Source organism: Cynocephalus volans, chromosome 12, assembly GCF_027409185.1.
Source record: "Cynocephalus volans isolate mCynVol1 chromosome 12, mCynVol1.pri, whole genome shotgun sequence".
NCBI classification, from domain to species: domain Eukaryota; kingdom Metazoa; phylum Chordata; class Mammalia; order Dermoptera; family Cynocephalidae; genus Cynocephalus; species Cynocephalus volans.
In genome coordinates, this window is record NC_084471.1 from 18,386,806 (window position 1) to 18,409,042 (window position 22,237).

Sequence of the window (22,237 nt, forward strand, 5' to 3'; positions counted from 1 at the left end):
TCAGCAAAGGGGTGGCTCAGCAGGCCCGGGACCCTGATCCACCCCAGGTCCCCGGTTTGCCCACCTCCGATTGCGGCCTTCGCGGGCAGGGTGGGTGTCCCCGCGGACCCAACTCCGTCCTGGCGCCTTTGGCAACCCGTCTCTTCCGCGCCCCCAACACTCCTCCCCTCCCAGGCGGCTGCCCCGGCCGGGGTCCTGGACCGTGTCGGCGGCGGGCGCCGCGTGCAGCCTCCTCGCTTCCCTACGTCTCCGGCGACTCCGCCTTTCCTCGGGGAGGGCGCGGGGGCAGGGGCGCAGGCGGCCCCCTCGGGGCTCCCCGGGGCGCGCGGCCGGCCGGGCGGGGGTGCGCGCGGCGGCGGGGTGGTGGCCGTGACTCACCGCCTGTAACCCAACACCAACCCGCTCCCCTCCCCCAGCCTCCCGCCAGCTCCGGCCTGGCGGCCGCGGCGACACCTAACACAAAATGAAGGGACGCCCGGGCCCCTGGCGCCCTCGGCCGGATCGCGAGCGGGCCCCGGCGGCCCCCGGCTCGGTGCGCTCTCGCCTCCCCGGGCCCGGGGCTGGGCGAGCCGCCTCCGCCTGGGCGCGAGCAGGAGCCGAGGCCGAGGGCCGGAGGTAGCGGCGGCGGCGGCGGGAGCGCCGGGCTCAGAGCCCCCGTCCCCGGCCGTGCGAGGACAAAGCGCCCCCGGCAGCCGCCGCCACCGCGGCCTCCGCCTCGCTGCGCCGCACAAAGGGCGCGTCGCGACACGCTCCCATCCCCCTCCCAGCTCGGGGTGGCCCCCGGCCCCGGGTGGCGGCGGGGAGGAGGGGGAAGCCGCGGCCACGCCGCCCTCGTCCCCTCCCTCGGGGCCGCGCGAGCGCACCGCCCCCGCCCCGGCTGCCCGTCCTCCGGGGGAGGGGTCGGGGGGCGCGGCGCCCCACATAACACTCCCCCTCCTGCGCTCGGAGCCACCCCTGTCCCCTCCCTCCTGCAAACACCGCCGCCTCCTCTGCCAACGCCGCCACCTCGCCCGACGCTCCGCAGCTCGCCGCGGCCGGGGGGCGGTGCGCGGAGCGGGCGCGCCGGCTGCGCCAGATGTGCAGTCCCCGCCGCCGCCAGTGACCCCGCCGCAGCCCGAGCGGGATCGGGCCGCCTCCCCCATGCTGCGGGGGCGACCTTGAGCGCACCCCGGCTTCCCTCGGCTGGGACCCCGGCACCCCGAGCGCAGTGCCCGGTCCTGTCCTCTCCAGCCCGGCTCGCCCCGCATTGGGACATGGAAGGGGCCGCTGCGCCCGCGGAGGGGGACGGCCCCGACTTGGGGCGGGGGGCGCCCGCCTCTCGCTCGGAGGCGGTGGCGGGGGCGACGGCAGCCCCCGTGGCGGCGGCGGCCCCGGAGCCCAGGAAGCCGCACGGGGTGAAGCGGCATCACCACAAGCACAACTTGAAGCACCGCTACGAGCTGCAGGAGACCCTGGGCAAAGGCACCTACGGCAAAGTCAAGAGGGCCACCGAGAGGTTTTCGGGCCGAGTGGTGAGTGGGGAAATCCCCGGGGGGCGCCGGCTAGACGCGGCTGGGAGCCGAGGGCGAGAGGGGCGGGGGTCTGCAAGCTCCGGGTTTCTCTTGACAGGGAGGGGGCTCCTCGGGAACCCCTCAGACAGACTCCTCATCTCCCCCCAGCACCCCGTGACCCAGGCGAGTCTCTCTCCCAAGACACTTGTTACATCCTGTCTGCACATATTTTGTTGTTTTTTTAAAAAAAAAATCCCAGCAGCAAAGTAGTGTTTAGGGTTTGCAAACACTTTGCGGTGTTGGGACCGTCGGTGTCTCCCTTGCGGGCACGCATTCAGGCCATGCCCCGGAATGCCTTAATTCTACAACTCCAAAAACACCCACATCCTCAGCTCAGAGCTGGTCCTTCCAGTCCCTTGTCTTGTAGGGTCTCTACCCCGCCTTCCCCTCATCTATCCACAGACCCTTTCTTTGCATCCTCTCATTTGGAACCCCTCCTCCCCCAGCATCCTGATGCTGTGGCTGCAGAGGAGGGCAGATTCCTGCCCGTTTTTAAGAGAGAGATTTAGGGAGCAAAAATAAAGGCTACTGCAAGCCTGAGGATTGTGACAGTTTGCATCGTGGCTTCTGGGAGGACTGAAATGCCCAGGTTGTGGATAACCATACAGATGCTTCCCAGGGCATGGGTAGCCACACAGACTGCGCTGAGTTCTTGCAGACACAATTGCGTTTCAGGACCTGGCTGCAGGGCTCCTAAAGTGCTTAAGGGGTCTAACCCAGCTGCCCCTGTGACAGCTGAAAGCCGGCTAGGGTCCCAGCACCATTTGCACAGCTCCAGGGAGTGCTTTGAGAGCCTGGGGGTCTCTGCATTGTCTCAGCTTTGGTTTGTTGTCATTTTCCTTTCTGCAGAACAGGCCCTTGAAATCCACACTGCTTGTGGCTAGAGAGTTGGTTCAAAGTGACTGACTGTTGCAGAAAGATTTTGTGTGGTGCGTGGCAGAAAATTAACATTGTTCTTCGATTTGATGCAGATCAGATGTATTTTGATTGATTTATTCAGAAACTAATTATGGGACTCCTTGTGTCCACTTTTGGGGTTGTTACAGGATTGCTCATTAACTTAACAAATGACCACAGGGGAAAAAAAAGCAAAAAGCAAAATGGACTGTCAAAAGAAGTGGTAGGTTTGCACTGACTTTTTTTTTTTTTTTTTTCCATTTGTGCAGGGACAGTTCTGTGGAAAAAATGTGGTACCAATCAGCAAATTTCAGCCCCCAAATTCTCAAATATCTAGATACCTAGATAACCCTCTCATTTCTCAGATTCACTGTTTGGGTTTGATACCACTTTAACCTAAATATATAAATATATTTTTAAAAGTCTGCTGTTGATTAATTAAAAATTTGAGACATCATACTGTTTTTTTTTTTTTTTTTTTTTAAACTTGCCTCTGTGATGAACAAATTCTCCAGCACGCAAGTAGTTGAGAATTCACTCTGGACAGGTGCCGTTTTTGTAGGTTGAAAATTTTAAAGTGGAGATGTTCTTTGAGGAACGCACTTTCAGGTTTGTGGAAGAAGAGGCTGAGAAACATGCACTTCATTCATGCTTTTCTTCTGAGTTGATATTCCCCAGGCTGGATGGATGTTGAATAAGCAAAAACTAAAGCTTAGCTCCTTGCTCATGTTGTCTTAATAGCGGCTGAAGAATTGCATTGGGAAATTGGAGAGAATAATGAAAAACAGACGCAGTTGGAGCTGCAGGTTGAGGATGTGAGAATGTGAAGGACTGAGTGGTAAGGGTGTGTCTGGGATCTGTGAAGGGACCCCAGTGCCTAAAAGCTGGAGAGCTGCCTCAAACTGAAAGAATGAAAACTTGTCTCATGGCAGAGGCCTTTCTGAGCTTCTTTGGGGCTTCCTGTCAGGCGTTCTTCTAGCTGTCTGATCCACAGACTAGGTTAGAGTGAAAGCAACTTCCATCAGTAGTAGGCAGGAGCCTGCCTTTTGTGGGTGTCTTTCCCCTTATTTGCAGAAACTCTGAACATTCCGTCAGGAGTTAGCCGAATGACCACTAGGGGGCGCCCTGAGAACGCCGGTGACTCATTTCTCAGCCGCAAGATTGAAGTCCCGCTGTTATTGTCCAGCCTTAGTTCTGTTTCCCATTGTGCTGTTCATTTCAGCTGAATCTCTTGTTTTACTAAAAAATTATGTAAAGATTTTGAAGATGGCAGAAGATCCAGGCACAGAAACTGGCAATCCCCAAACTGCTTCAAATTTATTCATGGGACTGTTTTCTGCCTTGTAGCTGAGCTTAATGTTTGCAAGACCCTGTGGTGAAAACCTTGCATTAAACAGATGGGAAAACTGAGGTTGAGGTTTAGTGAAGTGACGTCTGCCTTGCTACCCCTGCTGGGCACTCTGCTCACAGATGGTGTAAGGTCTTAAGTGAGAAACAGGAATTGTCAGGTGGAAAATTTCCTATGCCTGGCCGAACAGAAAATAACACAAAACAAACAAAAAATTAGTCAGCAAGTTGTTCTTGCCCAGACAGTGCCTGGTAACCTCAGAATCTGTCAAGAGCAGCAAGAAATTTTCATCTAAAGTATGAACTTGGAGTTTTCTTCTCATTTCAATGATATTCAAAATACCCACAACTTGCTTGTAACGTACCCTTGGGGAGAATTGAGATAGCACTGTCTTAATTCTGCCTTTCTGATCTTCAGGTGAAATTCTGAAATGTTACATTTTTCATTTGTACCAGCGCCTTTCATGGCATCTCTCAAGAGGAACAGTGGTTCTAACCTGGTTTGCCAATGTGGGTGGCCGAGGTCGGGTGCTGGGTATCAGGCTGCTGAAATGCTGTGAAATCAGTATTCCTGTTGAAAGCAGGGACCCTGCTCAGACAGAGAGAAGTTTTTTAAAAATGACAATGTTGTGACTTTTAGTTGCACATCTGGAAAGGCCTTCTGAATAAAACAAAGCACAACACAGCATCATCTTCTGTGGTCTGTGAAAGGCAGTTCTGAAGAGAGTTGCAGAATCAGGAGCTTGGCATCAGCCAGTCCAGCCCTCGGCATACTCCAGGCATCCTCTCCTCTTCATTCCCAAGTGTGGTCTTGGAGCCACTGCTTAAGCATGTCCATGAGACAAGGATTCAAAGTGGCTTATTCTGGAGATAAGCCCAACAATGAGACACTCTTCCTGCTGGCCATCCACAAAAACAAACAAACAAACAAATGCAAAACAAAACAAAACAAACACAGTGAGACACTCTTGCAGAAAGACTAAGTGCTGTGGCTCACATCCAAATCTGTGATGTATCCCTTACTAGCTTTGTGACTTTGGGCAAGCTATGTGACTTTTTGAAACCTCAGCTTCCTCATCTGTAAAATGGGTTACTAATAATACCAACTTCATGGACTTGTGAGAATTGGATAAAATAATCTACATAAAGCCTGAAAGAGGGAAATTAACCAGTTTACTGCCCCTTTTAGCAGATTCTTTTTCCTCATCTCATTTAGAATTTCACTTAGATTTTAAGACCATTACAAAAGCATGATGCATTGGATAATTGGCCTTAAGTCAAACAGAGAGAAGTAGGGGAAGTAATCAACTTTTCAGGGTAAGTAAATCAACGTGCTAGATTAATTAGGGAAGTGTGCCCATAAGAAGGTGAGACAATCAGTCAGATGCAGATAGGATCTGAACTCCTTTCTAAAGTCTTGAATTTGGGCCTTGTTTATTGCACAACTTTTGTTTGGATACAATTTTGGACTGGGCTGTCTGGCGAACCTCTGTGTCATAATGCAGCATGCATTTTCTTTGAGCCAAACTCCCTGGACCTTCAGGCTGCACAAATCATGACCAAAAAATCCAAAAGCAAACACATACAACTTTTTGGGGAGAGGTGTCATGTGATCACCTCAATGTCAAGAGTCAAGTTCAACTTTCTCTCTGCACCAGCTTATATCCTGTGAGCAGTATGTGGTGTGGTGCGGTGTGAGCTGGAGGCAGGGTCTCTGAGAGGAGACTGGAGTAGGAGTGCAGGACCGGTAGGCAGAGTGTGTCCCTACTCTGCCATGGCACCCTGGCTACCAGAGCACTTAGCCTGGGCAAAGAGGCATCCTCACTCAATGAACAAAGTGATTTGACCAAAAATGGGTGTTTTAAGCACTGGCCCAAAGTTACTCATAGCCTAATGCAGGAAAACTGCAGATCAGGGAGGCAAATTAGTAAACTGGCCTGCCAAACCAGGGGGTGTGGGGACATCATATGCACGGTGGCTTACGTGCCATGTTGCAGCTAAGGCCCAAACCCAGTTTCAGAGTGTGAGGGACCTCGGCAAATGTGGTCCAAGCTTCTCATCCTCGAGGTGGGAAAAATAAGGCACAGAAGTGTTAAGTGACTTTTCTAAGGTTGTACAGCTAATAAGTGACTGAGCTGGGTCTAAGAAACCTGATTCTTGGTTTGGTATTTTTCTATCACTCATTGAATACATCTTTCCTAGAGCAAGACATGGTCCTCATTCTTAAAGACCTTACAATCTAGTAGCACAGATGAAATGCACTTATAAATATTGAACTGATACTGTTCAGTTCAACAGAGATTTATTACCATCTCCTGTTCACCATGTTACATGCTGAGACAGAGATGAGTAAAGACCCACAGAGCTTACAGTCTGGTGGGAGAGACAGAGTAAGTAGTTACTAGGCCACAGGTAACTCTTCCATAGAGGACTCGATTATTTCAGATGATTGTCAAGTTCAAATGTAGCTTATTGAAGCTTAGGTCATCAAATTAACTTTCATCCTCGGCAGGAACACCCCCCCCCCCCATTACTGAGGCTGCTATTATTATGACAAGGAGCTTATATTTTGAGAGCTAGGGTGTGTCACGATATACTAAGTGCCTTACAGACATGCTTCCTCATTTAACCCTCACAACAACCCTAGGAGGTGTGCCCTTCAGTTAGATCCATTTTATAGGTGGAGAAGATGCCCATACGTAAGTAATTTGCCGAGAGTCATAGAGCTGGGCAATGTCAAGCAAGTCTGTCTGTTTAGAAATCTGGTGCTGCTGGAGAAATTGGGAACCTTCCTGTAGTTGCGTAGCTGGTGACCTCTGGATTTGGGAGTGATACTTGGCTAACAGTGTCGGAGAGCAGCCACGGGGTGATTCTTTTCCTGGGTGGTTTCTTGTTGCTATTCAGGAAGGGGCTGGAGAAGGGGCTATGACATACTGTAGGATCAGGGAGGGAGAGTTTTCCTCCAGCTAATGGGAGGGCAAGAGCTCTTGAAGATGACCCTTGATTTGGGTTTCAGAAGATTGAAATATGGAGAGTTTTAGGCAGAAGGCAGATTCCAGGGCATTCATTAATGTGTTTGGGGAAAGGTGAGCAGTCCAGACGGCTCGGAATGCAGGGTTGGTGCAGGGCTGCGGTGAGAGGCAAGACTGGCAAGGTAGGATAGGAGTAATAATAACTGATGATGATGATAACAATAATAGCGGCTAATACTTCTTGGGTGCTTATAACATGTCAGGTACATGATGACTAATTTAATCCTCATAACAACCCTGTTATCATCCCTTTTTCCAGATGAAGAAACAGAGTCACAGAGAGGTTAACTATCCTGCCCAAGGTCACATGTAGCAGCAGAGCCAGGGTTGGTACCCAGGCAGTGTGAATTCCAAGACCTTGACCATAACCCTTTCTCTAGAGGTGGGCTGAGTTGGGTTCTGACCACAGCAGGGCTCTGAGCCCATCAGTTTGGGGTGCTGGCTTGGAGCAGGGAGGTTTTCGCAAGAGTTGAGGTTTGAAAAGATAAAGATCAGAATCAAGCTGGGGGAGAGACACATGTCTGCTTCTGGTGAGCTGTCTGCTGTTGGACCCCGAGTATGTTTTAATGAATCAGGCCAAAGAGCTCTCCACCTGGACCCATATAGAGTTCTTTGTTCCCCGAGCAGATTCAGACCCTGAAATCCCTAGGGGCCTGGAGGGGTCAGCTAGTTCACTTTCCTGCCTGCAGACAGAAGTGCACCCACACCATGCCAGGCTATCCTGATCTCACTTCCTCCTGGGAAGCAGCAGGAGAGAAGGGGTTGAATCAAGGTGACATGTCTGTCGTGATGCCCTGTCTAACTGGCTTGAATCCATCCTACATTGCTGCCTATTTTCAATGCCTAGCATAGTGCCAGGCACATAGTATGTCCTCAACAAAAGCTTGTAGGATGGAACTGAACTGAATAAATTGAGCAAGGGAATATCTTGGGAGGTATAGAAGTTGGAGGTTATCATCCCTGACCTCAGGGAACTTTCAGATTTGTTGGGGAGAAAAGGCAATGGCTGGAAACGAACGGCGGGTTACGCAGTAGTCTGTGAAGACAGTCAGACCTTTCCCTGCACAGATTCCCTTCCTGTTACATTTGCTCATGCATTTGTTAGGGAGAGACATATATCCAGGGCTTGTTGGGTTCCTGGCCATGGCTTCCTGTCCTCAGTGGCTCTGGAGTCAGACAGCAGAGTCTCATTTGTCTTTCCCACATGAAAGTCCCAGAGCATCTGTAAGTTATGATTTGTGAAGTATCTGCTTTAAAGCAGAATGCATTTATCATCGCGCTGGCCCAGACGACACTGCAGAGTGCAGGAATGAGAAGATCCCAGGCCCCAGAATAGGAGGGGCTGGGCCAGATGACCCACCCGCGAGTGGAGTCTGGCTGAATTGATAAAATTCCCTGGAAACGGCCCAGGAGCAGCCAGATGTTGGCTGCGTGGTGAGGCTCTTCAGTACACTTTTCACTGCATGTTAAAATCAGGGCTGGGCAACTCCACTCCTAGGTCTACCCAGGAGAAATGCAAACATATGTCCATGCAGAAACTTGTATACAGATGTTCACAGCAGCATTATTCATAAGAGCCCCAAAGTGGAAGCAACCTGAATGTCCATCAGCTGGTGAATGGATAAATAAAATGTGGTATGTTTGTTTTATTTATGGAATATTATTTATGGTCCATTCCATAATTTTATTTATGGAATATTTATGGAATGTTATTTAGCAATAAAAAGAAATGGAGTACTTAATACATGTTACAACATGGATGAACATCAGAAACACTGTGCTGAGGAAAAGAAGCCAGTCACAAAAGACCACGTAGTGTATGATTCCATTTCTAGGAAGTGTCCAGAAAAGGCAAATCCACAGAGGCAGAAAGTAGATCAGTGGGTTGCCAGGGGCTGGGGTGTGGGGTTGGAAGTAAACGGAGTATAGCTGCTAATGAGAATTGGGTTTCTTTTTGGGGTGTTAAAAATGTTCTGAAATTGATTGTGGTGATGGTTGCACAAGTCTGTGAATATGCTAGAACCCCCGAATTGAATTTTATGATATGTGAATTATATCTCAATAAAGCTGTTATTTTAATAAAACCTTGCAGCTCGGGTGGGCAGTGGGAATAGGGTAGAAGCCGGTGTCTGTCAGGCCTCCAGGATTCCGAGCTGTGGTGCTGCAGAAGTTTTGTGCTCACTTGTAGAGAAAGAAGAAGGTGGTATCCTCTGTGCCGTGGTCACGAAAGCAAGCCCTGGAACCAGATCACCTGCATCCACATCCCATCGCACCCTGGACAGCTGTGTGACCTCTGGCTAGTTACTAATCTTTCACCTCTGTTTTCTCATCTGGGGTTCATAATCTTATTAGATGGGTTGTTGAGAGGATTCAATGAGACGATGTAGATAAAGCTTCCACCCAGTGCCTGGCATGTAGTAGGTGCATGATAAATGCAGCCCAGGGCCACTGCTAGTCTAAAAGCCATCTTTGTCTAAATTAGAGAAAGGGCTCCTCTAGGTGGGTATGTCTGAAAAGGCTCCTGTCCTGGCCCGAAGCAGCCCGCAGCCAGTGGTTCCGTGGGAGCACTATGGGTGACATCGTTCCCTTGCCCTTCTGCTGGGTGGCTTGTGCTCCTACCATCTGAACATCCCTGTTTGGTGGCCCTGATGGTAGCTTTCTTCATTCTTCTTAGAGACCACTCATCACTACTCTGTGGCTGGAGATTCACCCTCAGAAAGTCGCAGCATCCATTGGGGCTTGGTACACATCCTCTTCCTTCCAATCGAGCAATAAACCAGATGTATTTAATGAGTGCTTACCAATATGCCCAGGACAGTGGGACATTTCAGAGGAGAGCTTGACAAGACCTGCCACTGAGATACCTAGAATTTAATTGGGGCCACGTGATTAAGACATCTGGAATAACTTGCGAAGCTTGAGAGCAATGCAGTCGTCTGAGTATGTACATGAGATGTAGAAATCACAGCTGTGGAATCCGGTGGACTTGGGTTCAAATTCCGTGTTGCTACTCGATAGCTACCTGTCCTGGGCAAGCTGCACATTTTCTCTGAGCTTCTGTTTTCTCCTCTAGAAAATGTGGCTGCTAGTATCCTCCCCAGTGGGGTTGCCATCAGAAATAGGATTTGAAAGCTTCTAAAGCACAGCCTGGTGCATTGCAGGCTCTTGAAAACTGGAGCTAGTAGTAGTATTTTGGGGAGTAGTATTAGCGTTGAGTCCCGGGGAATCTTATCTTTGCTCATGGTTCTCCCTGCTTAAAACTCTCCCATGGGTTGTGTGTGGACTTAAGTGTGATTGACCACATCCTCCAAGGCTCCTGCCTGGGCCTCCTAACCCTCACTCCGATTCTTCTGTCCCAGCCCTGTGTGTGTTTCCTTCAGAGCCCCTATACAGTGTGGGTTGGATTTTTGGCCTGCACACTCCCTCCCGTTCCTCCCCCACTGGAGAGGAGGCGGGGGTGCTGTCTGCCTTACTCTTCACTGCAGCCTGCACTGTGGCCTGGTGCTCAGTAAGAATGAATGAATGAATCAATGAGAGCACCAGCAATCCTGAGAAGGGAGAGTTCTGGGAAGGCAGGAGGCAGCAAGAAGGCCCTTGGGGCTCCCTCCTCCTCCCCTGGGCCCCCTCTCTCCTCACCACAGTGTGCACAGCTATGAAGGGCCCAGCACTGCCAGGTGCCTCTCTCACAGCTCTGCACCGTGGCCGGAGAGGAGGAGGCTGAGCCCAGCCCCAGCCTAGTTCCTACGCTTGGTGGCTGCTCTCGCAGGAGCTCTGCAGCCTCCTCAGGCTGCTTCCACACTTGCCCGTCTTGTCTTCCTCCGGAGAGAAACCCTGGTGATCAGCTCTGCAGAGTGTTGCAAGCTTTAGATGCAAAATGCATCTGCAGGTTTTCAAAACATTTCTCCCTGGGTTGTAAATCAAGTACTTTAAGAATTGTAAACTGGCTGGAGTGCAGAGTTAATGTATGTCTGGAAAAAACACCATCATGATTGGCTTTTTAAACTTGAGAAAAGAATTTCCCTTTGTTTACTTGCATTAGAGATATGGAGATTTCCAGTGGGAAGGTGCTAAGAGCGGGCGGTGGTAGGCTTAGCTCCTTCCCTGGAAAGGGAAGAGGTGGGGGTGTTCACGGGGCTCAGGGCTCAACTCTCATCTGTTTGGCTGAAGGGCAGTTTCCCAGTTTAAAAGAAGATAGCTGCTTCTTTCTCTTAGTATCTCCAGCAAGCTCCTATGGTTCCTGTGGCTCACTGGCCACAAAGGTGTTTGTTTGCAGCAGTTTAGCATGAATCCTTGCCGGCTGTTCTCATTGCATTATGAATTGGGGCTCATGTGTGGTTCACCCGAACTGCCAAAGGACACCGCATCCCAGTAGTCTACAGGATGGGGGAAGAAAGTGGACGATCCAATTGGAGCATCTGGAGCTGTACTGCCTGGGTTTGAGAGCCCACCACAAACCTCCTGGGTAACCTTGAGACGAGTCAGCTGTGACTCAGTTTCTTCATCTGTGGAATGCGAGTGGCTGGGAGGGTTGTACATTGAATTCTTAGAAAAGTGTGTGGCCAGGCTGGCCTGTGGCTCACTTGGGAGAGTGTGGTGCTGATAACACCAAGGCCAAGGGTTCAGATCCCTATATAGGGATGGCCGGTTAGCTCACTTGGGAGAGCGTGGTATTGATGACACCAAGTCAAGGGTTAGGATCCCCTTACCAGTCATCTTTTTAAAAAAGAAAGAAAGAAAGAAAGAAAGAAAAGTGTGTGGCCCACAGTGAGTGGCTAAGTGCTATTCTTGGAAGGAGCTCTCTTGGGAAAGGCAGGATCGGGTCTTGGCTGTCTCTGTGCCTCAGCAGCCTGGGCACAGTGCATCTCATATAGCAGGAGGTCCCTCAGTGTGGACCACCTTTGCTTCACCTGCAAATTGAAAGGCTGAGACAGAATGTCCTCAAAGGTCCCTGCCAGCTCATAGGAAGAGAATCCTAGGGTTCACCGAATGGAATTGGTAAAATGTAGACTTCATTTCCTGTTGCTCGGTTTTTGGCAGAAGGATTCGTTGCTGGTTAGAGGGGAAGGGGAAGTATTTTTAGTTCTCAAAACTGCGTTTCAAGTGTAAAGAGAGTCTCCCTACACAGAGCATCAACCTGCATTAGGGAGGTCTTCCCACTTTCCAGGGCTTCTGGTTTTGTTGGATGCAAATGCGTTCCTATTCAGTTCAAAGTGGGTCCCTAACAGACTGTAGGTGAAATAGAAAATGCTCACCCTCTGAGAACCTCCCAGTTTTCCCATCGAGGACTTGCCTCCTAGGCTGTCATAGGATTTACGGACAGGACACATGCTAAGAACAGTGCCCGACATGGAGCTAGTTCTCTATCAACATCAGCTGTTTGTATTTGGGATTCAGAGACATGCAGCTCGTGTTCTGCTGGGTTGCTCAGAGGGATCTTTGCTGATTCCTTAGATGCTTAGACTTCAAAGGGGCTTTGCTTTTGGTTCCAATGAGGCCAGAGGCTCGTGGCTGCTTCTGCTCGAGGTTGTTCATCTGGCTCTCCCCATAGACACCATTCATTCTCCCCATAGCCTTAGCAGTGATGGGGGGCAGGGGCTAGGGCAGTTTCAGCACCCAGGGAGAGCTCGGCTCCTTGATTCTGGGTGATAGGAGGCTGGAGGAAAATACCTAGGAGGAGCCCTCTCCACAGGGGAAGGGATGTTTTTGACAGTCCCACTTAAAGGGAAGACTGGACCAATATGCTTACCACCATTTCATCATTAAAGATGAGCAAATAAAACTAACCTTTCCTGAGCACTTTATATTTGCCAGGCCCTTTGCTAAGTGCTTTGCCTGCATCATCTTGCTGAATCTTAGAACCATCTTATGAGATAGATGCTATCACTGTCTGGGCATGACCACAGAGGGAACTGAGGCCCAGGGCCACACTCTGTGCAACCTGGGGGTGATGTCAGGAATGCAGCTCATGTCTGTCTGAGCTCTTAACTGCTTCCCAAGAAGGAGTGGAAATATCTTCATCATGTTTCTTGTGGCAGGTGTTCCTTGGCCTCTCCTGGGTAGCAGGTTTAAAAATATTTATTCAAATATCTGTTGAGCTCCTCCTTTTTGCCAGGCACTGTGCTAGGGACTGGGAGACAACAGGGAATAATATATGGCCTCTGCTCCAAAGGAGTCTGTCCACCTCAGGAGTCTAGAACGGGCATCTGACCCTTACATTTCTAGATCCTCAGTCTTTGTGGTCCCCACTTATCCTTCCTTGCTGCTCTGTTTAAGGAGACTGATATTCTGGTTTTTTGTTTTGTTTTGTTTTTTTGTTTTCTCTAACCTCTCAGAATTTCATCACTTTGCATCAAACATCCATTATGCGGCCTTGGCTTTCTCAGTATCAATTAAAAGAGCTGCCAGCTGACTCTGAGAATCTCTCAGTGGTCCTTGATGCAACATAATTACCTTATGTGGTTCTTAGTGGATTTGGAAGTGAACTCTTTCTTCAACTAGTAGAAGCAGTGGGAAGGAAGAGGCCGCGAGTTCGTTGATCTGGTGAGCTCAGAGCCCAGGGCGTGAATGCGTTTGGATGGAGAGACGGGGAATGATACGCCCACTCCAGGGAGAACCTCCTTTTGCACCTTCTTCATGGCTAATAGAGATCTGTTTCCAGGCGGAATCAAGTGGAATGCTCTGGGAGGGAGCAGATGAGTGTGGGTTTGCAGGCAGCTGGCAGCAGAAATCCTGCAGAGGAGAGGAATTAAGTGGAAATCTCCACTTACAGAGTCTTATCCGCCTTCTTGGATGCATAGGAAGGCCCAGAGCAGAGGGAGGATCCTTCCCCTAACAATCCTAACAGCAGGAAACATTTAGTGAGTGACGAGTGTGTGCCAGGCACTGTTCTAACTACTTTAAAGGCTCGCTCTCTCTCCGTTGAGCCTGAACAGGTGTACTTCAAAAAGTTCATGGAAAGACTCGTGTTCTCTTTCAATTCTATTTTTCTATGAACTTTTTGAAGTACCCTCTTATTATTAGCACCGTCATTTTGCAGATGAGGAAGCAGAAGCTTAGAGGGATCAAATGACTTGCCCAAAGTCACAGAACCAGTATTTAGGGCTGGGCTGTCTGACTTCAGTGTTCACGGTCATAACCTCTGGGCTCCGTGGCCTTTCGTGGGTGCAGAACCCTGGAAGCTTCTGTAACTCTCTGCTGTGGTTCTTCATCAGCACAGCAGGATGGAAGGCACTTGTTGAACCCAGACTTAGAAGAGCTGTCTCCACGCTTGTGAAAATAGCAGTTTGAGGACCTTAGTTTCATGATCCCAATCATTCTGGGTCTTACTCATTCGTGTTCTCCCAGTGCCTAGTTCGGTGCCTGGCACACACTAAGAATGCAACAGACAGCAGTGGAGTGGCTGTGGAGTGTTACGAATCTGGGAATATGGTCAGAAGACGTGGGTGCTAGTCTCACCACTGCCGCAGCCTGAGCTGTGTGACCTTGGGCAAGACACGTCCCTTCCATGGCTTCAATTCACTTATCTGTAAGATGAGAGCTCTAGGCTGGATTTTTGTTTTAGGATTCATTATTCATTCAACAAGTATTTACTGAGCGTCTGCTCTGTGTCAGACCCGGCTCTGGGTGATAGGAATCCAGTGAGGATGACAAGATTCCTGCTCCTTTGCAGCTTACATTCCAGCCCCTTCCAGAAAGTGCATGTCGTGCACCTTCATGTCTTGTCCCCAAATTGCTTCGGAGTGGTGTCGCTGAATTCTCCTCAGTCTTCCTCCACCAGAAGTTAAACTGCACTAGGGCAGGGGTTTTCATCCGTTTTGTTTACTGATGTACCCCAAGTGCCTACAATGGCGCCTGGCAGATAAATATTGGCCACATGCATGTGTGATTGCAGTATCTCTTTTGCTAACGAAATCTCAGGATATAAAAATTCTAGAGCTAAAGCCGAAGAAAATTAAGAAGCAAAAGTCCCATTTTCCAGGAAAAACTCTGCCTTTATAAAGGCAAGATGCAACCGAGACTGGGGAAGTTTATCCTTGCTGGCTGAGGGATTAGGGAGTCAGGCAGGATTCCTCGCTTTTTCATCTGGCAATGCTTTTTGCAAACCGCAGAGAAAACAAAACAAAAACAAAAACTCTCCCCTTTCCCCCCACTTTGCTTCAAGCAGAGAAAGCACTTGCTTCTTAAAACAGCTCACGAAGGAAAAAATTATAACAAATATTTTGCATTTCTTTGGTGGCAGCACAGTCTGAATTCCTTTCAGCCCCACAATGCGTTCTAATTTTATGAAATGTTTGGATTAGCCACCAATTTTCCGGTGGAATTTAGGAGGCTTGTATTCATACTTATGCTTGAAGGGAAGAAATCTCATAAAATCTGTATAGTGTCTCGGGCCCAGTGCGACATTCTAGCCAAGGACAAAATGACCATCAACAGAATGACGGGGAAGAAAGAGATCTCTTTGACAGCTGTGTCCAGGCTTTGGGGACGGTGGTGTGTTCTTGAGCTGCAGTCTCTGGGGCTTGGCTGGGCTGCATACCACTTCCAACTGATCATGGGCTATAAAAATTCCAGCCCAAGTACAATGCCTTGTACCTGACCTTGTTCTTTCAATTCCCAGAGCCAGAAACATTAGGGCATCTGGTAATTGGGTGAGAGGCATTTGATAGCATGCGGTGCCCGATACACTCGTTCTCATAGCTCATAGCCTTGTGATGTAGTTTCCAGATCCCATATCTCTCTCTCCCTCTAGACCTGCACTGACCAATGTGGATGCAGATGGCTATTAAAATTAAAATTAATTACAATTAAATAAAATTAAAAATTCAGTTCCTTGGTTGCATCAGCCATATTTTAAGTGACCAGTAGCTAGTGGCCACCTTTGGACAATGTAGAATAGATTGTTTCCGTTATCATAGAAAGTTCTGTTGGGCAGAACTAGCGCTGCTCTAGACGCTGAGTTTAATGAGGACAGGGACTTGCTCTGCCCCTTACCTTGTTTTGTTAACTCTGTAGCACTTGTGACGATCTGCAAGTACCTCTAAGCAACTCATTCATCATGTTTGCTATATCTCCAATGTCTACAACGGTGCCTGGTATGTAGTAAGCACTTAAAGATTTCTAGAATGAATGCAGTTGCCTGATTCAGCAGTGCTTTGCATGTGCCTGACACATAGTGGGTCTTCAAAAAAAAAAATGAAAGGAATACTTCTAGAGTTGTAACCATTGAATAGATTCATCTGATATTTGTTGAGCATGGACTATGGGTTGGGCATTGTGGGAGACTCTGGGGATACAGTGGTGAGTAGACAGACACGAATCCTCTGGTTAAGGAGCTTATCTGATCCAATGATTCTTAAATTTTGGGGGACATGTGAGTCTCCTGAGTGTGCCTGCTAAAATGCACCATTCTCCCCAAAGAGTGGGATTCAGCAGGGCTGGGGTGGGACTTAGGAACACTGGGATATCTTCTGCATTTTAAACAAGCGACTAAAAAGAATGTGATGCAGGAGGTCCATAATCTATACATTGAGAAGCACAGCTCTGGTGGTGGGAAATTAGTTGCTGTATTCATCTGGGGATACCCCACCCAACTTTCTTCAGCGCACACCTTCTCTTGTGATAAGCGAAGGGCTCTAAGACTCTAGGTTCTTATATTGGGCCTGAAGCTCGAGGTCTCTTTCTCTGTTATCCTGTTATGGTAATAATAACAGCAAATAATTACATAGTAGTAATTGTATGCCAGGAGATATTCTAAACATGTTAAATCACTGACCAAATTCATCCGCAACCCCAGGGAGGTACACACCATGATTATCCTCATTTGATAGGCGGATAAACTGAGGCACAGAAAATTAAGTCACTTGCCCACATTTACACTCCTCCTAAGTGGGATTCAAACCCTGAACTGCTGCGATGCTGCTGCTCACAGCCACGGGACTTTGAGCAGCCACCTCCTGAATGCCCAATGTGCTCTTTTATTCTTTCCTGCCAGTTGCTTGGAATCACAGTTCAGGTATATTTATGAAATGCCTGTTTCGGGGATTAACCCGTGTGGACCTTTTGAGCTCTGTTGGTCTGCAAATGTCCATCCTTGCCCTCAAGAAGCATAATGAATTCATTGAGTGGCCATTCCTGTGGGCCTATGACACATGTGGCAGCCCTGCGCGGTGCACCCAGCCCTAAGACTTGCACCTGGCCTGATGGGGGAGACAGAGGCACAGGCAAGGACTTCCTGGGAAAGTGTCACATGCAAGATAGGTTTTCTTCTAGAAGGAAAAAGCAAAGCAAATCTTAAAGCTTAGATTTTCTCTCATTTTGTGTGCAGGGTGGCGTCTGTCAGCACCCTTGTTCATACCTGCTTTTCAGGAAGGGTGTGCCCCCCTCCCCATCCTTTTTTAACCACTTAGAAAGGCAGGAAACCTCTTAGAGTTGAAGCTGTTCAGAGCTCCCGACCCGTGTGGGAGAACCTTGAACAGGGAGGCGTGAAAGGGAGCGGTAAGCATTTAGAGATGACTTAGTGTGTGCCTTCTGCAAGACACACTCAATGAGGCAGTTTGTTGTGTTATCTCCTACGATCTTCACAGCAACTCTGTGACATGCAGTGACAATTATTCTGATTTTACGGTTAGAGAAACTGATGCTCAGAAAGAGTAACTGATCTGCTCAAGTATGCAAGGTAGCCTCAGAGTTAAAAACTCAGGCCCACTTGACCCCACTGTGGGCTCTTTCCACTACCCCACTGGTTTTCAGTCCTGGCTGAGTGCTAGAGTAACTTGGGGACTTCTATAAAAACGCTGGTGTCTGGGCTCTACCACAGGCTAAGTAGATGAGGCTATCTGGGGCTGGGGCCCAGGCATCAGTACTTTTAAGCAGACCCCTGGGTCATCAGAATGCACTGCTCAGGTTGAGAGCCACTGGCTGGAGCGGGTTGAGACAGTGATCCACGGGTCTGCCCTCCTAAGGCGTCCCCATCCATGCGGGTCAAGTTGGGACCTTGCTCACAGGAAGGTGGGCTCCTCCTCCATCTTGCCCTGTCTGCTTTCTCCAGGGAGGACTGGCGTGTCCACAGCCATCCCGGTGGACCTGGGCTGGGACCTTCTGCTGTGTTGCATCACAGGCTGCCTGTAAATCAGCAGCCAGCTTGTTTTCTTTCTAGGCCCCAGTTGTCTTGACCTTTATCTGTCTGTTTATTTCAGGGAAATAATTCTGTCCTGCAAAATCAATTCCCTGAGGGCTACAGAAGTACATTTGGAGGGACTTCTTTTAGTGGGGTGACCTGAAACGGCCTCTCGAAAGAGGCCACCAGCTGCTCCCCTTCTCCCAGCCCCCTTTTCCCTTTGCCCTCTGACATCGTCCTCTCAGCCTCATAGTTGGAAGGTCTCATTGTAGGGGTTGTTCTTACACACATCTCTGCTTAAGGTCTGTTAGTTAACAATAATAACAAAAATGCTGAGAACAGCCAGCATTTTGGGAACATATACTATATGTCAGGGACAACACTGGGTGCTTTCTATATGTTATCTCATTGAATTTGACCTTTTTGATGATAGTAAATATAAATTTGCAATCTGGGGCTTTTTATACTCAGAATTGGGGCAGTTACCAATTGTGCCATAATTTTCTGGGCTTGTTGGAGGATGAGCTGTTCCATGGACTGGAGAAGCCGCCATATTGGAGGCAGATGACTTGACTGGGATGGGGTGGGTAGTTGGCTAATTGAGTGGGAGGGTGTGGGAAAAACACAGAGTAGCCCAACAGCCCCTAGTGTTTAACCTGCCATTAGCCTCAGTCCAGGGAATGGAGAATACTGGTTAATCTGATGTTTTGGTCAAGTGGAAATATTAATAAGTTATAATGGAGGGCTCTAAATATATTTTTATGGATAATTGGAGCTCATCCATTTAAGAGCCAATCCTCTTAAAAATTGTGGGCATTTCTTAAGGAAATCTGTCTCAAATGGATGCACCCTTTCTTGCCTTCTTAAAATAAAGTACCTTGAAGGTAGTTAAAACCTTTTCTTGATATCTCTGGACAACTTCTCCTATGTGGTCCTCAGTACTGTGTTTTCGAGTTCTCATGTCTTCTATTTATAGTTTGTCTATCTTCTCCCTCATTGACTTTCATTCCTTTTTGTGACCTTCTTAAAATATTAAATTATTTTCCCTATAACAAAAATAATGCATGCTCAATACTGAAATCTCATGCAACACAGAAAAGTTAAAGTTTAAAGGTAAAGTTAGTTGTTATGTCTTGATTCTCTCAGCGAGGCTGTGTCTAGCAGCCTTCTAGTTCTACTTTTCGAGCTTCCTTATAGATTTGCTGTGACCAAGCCTGTTAGAATTGTATTAGTAGGGAACCTATGGGTGACCATCTGCAAGGGCTCAGTGCATGGATTCTATGGCATTTCTTTGGGTGGCTTTTCTGAGGGCTTATTTTCCTTCCTCATATAATCTTCAGAGCTGAACAAGCCCTGACAGTGAATCTAGTAAAGTTCTGTTTTCCTGGGTAACAGTATGAGCCACCTTGAGGGAATAGGGCTGGCCAGGGTCTTACTCAGTTAGTATGTGGCTGAGCTGGGTCTCTTTTTTTTTTTTTGTCTTTTTTCGTAACCTGCACTCAGCCAGTGAGTGAGTGCATCGGCCATTCCTATATAGGATCCGAACCCGTGGCGGGAGCATTGCCGCGCTCCCAGCGCCGCACTCTCCCGAGTGCACCACGGGCTCGGCCCTGAGCTGGGTCTCTTGACTCAAGGTCAAGTGCATTTCCTATTTTGCTACCTCTTATCTGCGTTTTAGATGGTGGATTAAGGGAAAAGTGGTTTTGGAATAAAGGAGTTCTTGCTATATTAGGATAACTGAAACCAGGACAAACCTACCTTTTACTTCAATCATCTAGGTTGCTTAAGTGACAGATTTTTAAACTTCTTTTTTTGAGGGAGTAAGAAGCAGAATTTGACCCCCACTTCAGCATGCCAGGCCCAGTCTCTGTTGGAACATCAGTCTTCGATTAATAGCGAGATGGACTCAGAAACACACTTGAAAGCAACTTGCCTTATTACCCGTACATAGCTTACATTTTATGACCTGCTTAAAGTTGCAGGGAGCGTAAATCTTGGGAGGGACTGTCTTATTTACTTATTTGTCTTTCCTGCAGATGGGATGCTTGCATTAGAGCCGGGCTGCCTTCAGATGTCTGCTCCAGGATATTTTAGCTGAACTGTATGAGTCCATTAAACAAATGTAAGAGTTTTGGGGAAAGAAGAGCTGTGTCTCAAACCAAATGTTTTACATGGAGAACATCTGGGGAATATTGGTATTTGTGTGTACAGTACATCAGAAAGCAGCTTGGCGGGGTTCTGCTGGGGTGTTTCTGGCCTGTGGTTGCTGGATTTGACAGTTTTTTTATAACAGGGAATGGTTCTTATGAAGTATTGCCATCAAGGACATGCTGGATCCAGGAAGGAGTGTCCTTGTTTAGCCGCACACTCAAATAGTTCTGATTAGCTCCGCAACCAGATCTTCTTTGACATTTGAACAACCTGGTTACTGAGCTAAGGCTTAAACTTCCCCTAGGCTTAAACTGCACAGAAAGGAAGCATCATGATGCTAGGGCTAAGAGTGATTCTTTACCACATGGTTCCATAGATTTGAAAAAATGTGGAAATAGCTGTGACCCAGTGGAAGCAGCATTGGCCACAGAATCCGAGTAGCTGGGTTGAAACTTGGGTGTTGCCTTTATGACCTGTGGAAAGGAACTTGGGGAGTTCCTTTTCTCAGTTTTAGTTTTCCTCTCCTGCAAATTAAGTAGCCTGTCTCAGGTGGGGGAGCAAAATAAAGTGGAATGCTATTGAATACATAGGAAGGGGGTCATTTGTACAACTTGGTATCGCCTCCATGGGTTTGTGGTCTTATTGACATGTGCAGAAGCAACGTGGACCAGAGTGGAATCTGGGTGGATTGTCTGACTTCAACAACTTGTGGATAGTGGGCCAGGTTGGTGGTAGTTGGTAAATGAGTAAGAAAGGAATAATTCTTATAAAAATTAAGACTTATGATATTCACCATGTTTGATTCCGTTTACCTCAACAAATATTTATTGAAAGTCTACTGTAGTACCAGGTTCTCTCCTAGATACTGAGGACACAGAAGGGAACGTGGCAGTTAAGGTTCCTGTCTTGCAGTCTCTTTGGTTAGGTTGTATTGACCACTGTTGAGGTGGCATGGACAGTGACTGGTAAGTATTTTGTAGGTGTGAACATTATTTGGTAGAGAATATGACTAGACTTCCTGTACCTTGTGCAAAGTACACAATTATCTTTACTGACACCCCCCCACCCCGAAAAAAGGCAAAACCCCACAATAATTTAATATGGCATTTTTGTGGTGTTAGAGGGAGTTATTGTAAAAATTACATCCAAATAGGTCCCAAAGATAGCATTTCGACTAGTACCAGTCAAGTGAAATTGTCATAAGTCCATTTTATGCAAGAGGTGGCTGAGTGTAAGGCATGTCGTATGAGAAAGGGACAGCAGAGGCACTGCTGTGGCTCTTTTTGGGGAAGGGAAAATGAATAACTGAGCAAAACGAGACTCAGTTCTGGTTTGAACTGATTCTTATTTAGGAGCGTGTGAGACACAGGTGGAAATGGGGGAGGGATGTGCGGGAGGACTTCTCAGGAGGTCCCCTTTGCACACACACACTGGTTTGCCTGTGTTTCCACAAAAGAGCACTTTGCTGGGAACAATCTTAGAAAGAGTGTCTCTGTTAGTCTTAGAAAGAGCATCTCCCAGGCCCTACTCTACAGTCATGTGCCCACCTGTTGGCATGGGGAGGGTGACTTGTCTTGATTGACTGCATCCACTGGGGCAGGGATAGTCCCCAGAGCAAAGTCAGGGTGTTCCTCCTGGTAGAAGGGCAAATGGGTGCTGGGCAGTGAGAAGGCTCTGTGTCCGGTGCCCTCTCTGGTTGGACTGTAAGCACCTTGAAGGGCAGGTCTAGGCCATGCCCTGGATCAGTGCCTTATCCAGAGTGGATTTCCCAGAATCGTCTGTTGGGGAATTGACTCATTATCACTTCATTTTAGGAACTTGCCTCCCAGACCTTTCTGTCCAGTTCTGCCTTTTGCCCATCTACCTTGGCTGGTCCCCCAGACAGCAGCAAGGAACACCGATGGTTGTGGTTTTGAAGATAGAAGTGGTTTAAATATTAGCTTAAAAAAAGACTTTGGGTGGGGAACAAGGCAGTGTGGCCTTGGTGGGGCCTTCATGTCCAGGGATTCCAATTCAGCTGGTATTTATCAAACACCTACACTGTGCCAGGCATTGTGCTAATCATGTTGTCAGTGTCCAGAGGTTAAGAGTATGGTCTTCGGCTTTAGTGAGAACCAGCTCTCCTATTTAATAGTTGAGTGCTG

The 22,237-nt window shown here is 48.3% G+C and overlaps 1 protein-coding gene across 1 annotated transcript in view; it reads left to right on the plus strand.

Annotated features, from left to right (window-relative positions):
* The first annotated feature begins 504 nt into the window (after positions 1–504).
* The window catches only part of NUAK1 (NUAK family kinase 1), a 71,672-nt gene continuing 49,939 nt past the window's right edge, over positions 505–22,237 (plus strand). The window contains exon 1 of the mRNA XM_063074651.1: positions 505–1,511. Coding sequence (XP_062930721.1) covers positions 1,254–1,511 — 258 coding nt within the window. The 5' untranslated portion in view covers positions 505–1,253. The remainder of the gene's footprint in view (positions 1,512–22,237) is intronic.